Raw genomic sequence first — 3092 nt, 5'->3', positions numbered from 1 at the left:
AGTGTTCTCCCCCAGAATAGGGATGCTAACTGTAGGTTTCAAGTTGTGGAAAATGTAAGAAAAGAAAACGTCAACGAGGATGACAACATAATAATTCCCTTTGTGAGCCACAGGAACAATAAGACCTCTGGTACATGTGCCACCTGCGTGCTTCTTTTCAGCCTTCATTCTCATGATGGTATTTCAAAATGCAACGTGCTAGTGTGCTGATAGCATTCTTTCTGTATACACAGAGTTAAGTGTCTGTGAACACTGGTGGAACCAAGAGAGCTGCGATATACTTTAGATTCTCATTTATTTTATCTCTCGCTTTCCCAGCATTGCAGCAAATCCACTTCCTCAACCCAATCATGGATGAGTGCTTTAATAATTGTTCCACACATCTGTGAATTGCTCTTATCTTTTTTATTCCTTTCTTTTTTCCAGCGAAAACAATCAGATCCCTGTAATAAAAGTGTGGCATTTACAACTGTGGCTGGTTTTGCTCGCATGAATAGATCGACGAAACCATTTAGCAAATTTTTGGCACATTTAATTAAAACATGGATATGGACCACGTGGCACTGTCAAACTGCACAGCTGCAAGAGACAAAGCCCAAACCACCTTGGAAATAAATGCCATGTCTCTGTTAAATACCTCAGCGATAACTTTGCGTCTATTTAAACAGACTGAGATAGGAATGCACATTGTTCATCATAAATTATATAAATTTCACTGAGTGATGGTGAGCATGGTACAATGGAATGTGAGATAAAATGGGAGAGGGGACGAGGGATATTCTTCCTTGCACGGCATCAAAAACAGCCGATCTACAAGCTCACAACAAGTCCGGACGCGTTGCTTGTGTGCTTGTAGATCTGTTATTTTCAGTGCGTGACAGTAGAATTCAGGCTCGAGCCAGAGCCCATGTGATTTTGTCATTGTTATTTTCTTCCTATCTTGTTGCTTACAGTGGCCTCCGGGTCAGGTCAGTCATTTTGTTAAACTGTGTTCCCTCTCGTCTGGTTTCTCTCCTCAGGTGTTTGTATTGCCCGGATCCCCATATCTACAGATAAAATGAGCCCCACAGACGCACCCAATAATACAGACGGGGGGGAGGCCGGTGAAACGGATTCCTCCCACTGGTACCGCGGGATTCTGGGCAACAGCAGCATTGATGTCCTCAGACCCGGCTTCCACACCGACATCACCAAGCACCTGGGCGTGCAGATCACCCTCATCCTAGCCTACTCCCTCATCATCCTGCTGGGCTTTCTGGGCAACGCTATGGTCATCTATATGATCATCCGCTTCAGAACCATGCGGACGGTGACCAACTTCTTCATAGCCAACCTGGCGCTGGCCGACCTCCTGGTGGACACGCTGTGCTTGCCCTTCACGCTGGTCTACACGCTGCTGGACGAGTGGCAGTTCGGCGCCGTGCTGTGCCACATGGTGCCCTTCGCCCAGGCGCTGAGCGTGCACGTGTCCATCCTGACCCTGACGGTCATCGCCCTGGAGCGCTACCGCTGCATCGTCTTCCACCTGGGCCAGCGGCTCACCTGGCGCTGCAGCTTCCTCATCATGGCGCTCACCTGGACGATGTCTGCCGTGCTGGCGGCGCCGCTGGCCATCTTCAGGGAGTACCGCTACGAGGAGATCCCCTCCATCGACCTGCGCATCGCCGTCTGCTCCGAGAAGTGGCCGCACGGCACCGGCCGGGACGGCGTCATCTACAGCTTCTCCATGCTGCTGCTGCAGTACATCCTCCCACTGGCCATCATCAGCTACGCCTACATCTGCATCTGGGTCAAGCTGAAGAACCACATCAGCCCGTCCAGCCGCAGCGACAGCGTCGCCCGCCGCAAGAAGACCACCAAGATGTTGGCCCTGGTGGTGGTGGTGTTCGCCACGTGCTGGCTGCCCTTTCACGTCTTTCAGCTGGCCAGCGACCTGGACCTGGTGCTCCGGCTGAAAGAGTACAAGCTGATTTATACCGTTTTCCACATAGTGGCCATGTGTTCCACGTTCGTCAACCCGCTGCTGTACGGCTGGATGAACAAGAACTACAGGAAGGGCTTCCTCATGGTGTTTCGCTGCCAGGACAGGCCAGACATTCTACACCCCGAGGGGTCCTTCAGGACACGCTCGCTCAGGGGGCTAACGCTAAACGGTCGCAATGGTGGGCACCCCCCCACCGCCGTATGAGATGACACTCTAAGAAAAAATAAAAAAAATAAAGGAAGAAAAAAACCTGCACAATTCTTCAACATATTAAACAGACCTCTGGCTTGTGGCTCTTGTGGTTAAAAAGCAGCCTTATATCTTGAATTATTTGATCTGACTGCTCCCATTTTATGCCCACGGAGGAGGCTCAAAGCTTTGCATGTGAAATGCTTTATGTGAGACCTTTCATTTCTTGTTCAGAAGATGTTCATCACGGTTTTAAGTAACCCATTAAAACACTGTGTAGCCCAATGCGTTTTCTGTTAATGTAGCCACTCTTGTTTGGTATTTTAGATCAGTGGTTCTCAACCTGTGGGCTGGGGCCCACTTGTTGGGCCTTGAGGATATTGCAAGAGGGCCCCTAACTCATTTGCAAAACACTAAGATTTTAATGATAATATAACATTAATATTAAATCATACATCATCATGTATCATCTCATTCTGGCCAATCACAATTTGCATCCTCACTTTTGTCTTCAATGTTTGTGTTTACGCAACTTTTGTGTTTACACAAACACTCAAAGCTGGCCATTCATTGTCAATGGCATTCAATGTTTGTGTTAGCACAATGTTTGTAAACCCTCAAAGATGGACACAGGAGGGGCTAGCGCCCCTCAAAAAGGAAATGTATTAGATATAAAATGTCATGGAATTTTTCTCTGTAAAACCTTTGAAAAGAGAGTTTTCATTTTGATTGCAATTTGAACAGCAGACTCACTCCCAATCTTCCGCCGCAATCCGAAGACTCACCTCTTCAGACTCCACCTTAGCCCGTAGCACTTGCCCTTGCCTTGACGACCCTGCAGGCTTATGCAAAGGCTAAAATGTGATTTAGATAGCATGTTACGTAGACAATGTCAGGATGTCAGGTTGACCTGGCATCC

The 3092-nt window shown here is 48.1% G+C and overlaps 1 protein-coding gene across 1 annotated transcript in view; it reads left to right on the top strand.

Moving 5' to 3' along the window:
- Positions 1 to 2188, top strand: part of npy7r (neuropeptide Y receptor Y7) — a gene marked incomplete at its 3' end in the record, with an annotated part of 6555 nt that extends 4367 nt beyond the window's left edge. Inside the window, exon 2 of the mRNA XM_079500430.1 lies at positions 1020 to 2188. Within this exon, the coding sequence (XP_079356556.1) occupies positions 1020 to 2188 (1169 nt within the window). The remainder of the gene's footprint in view (positions 1 to 1019) is intronic.
- Positions 2189 to 3092: the final 904 nt, after the last annotated feature.

The sequence above is a fragment of the Electrona antarctica genome, assembly GCF_951216825.1.
Source record: "Electrona antarctica genome assembly, chromosome: 1".
Taxonomy (NCBI): Eukaryota; Metazoa; Chordata; class Actinopteri; order Myctophiformes; family Myctophidae; genus Electrona; species Electrona antarctica.
The sequence above is the reverse complement of the archived record's forward strand: the minus strand, read 5'-3'. Positions and strand labels throughout refer to the sequence as shown.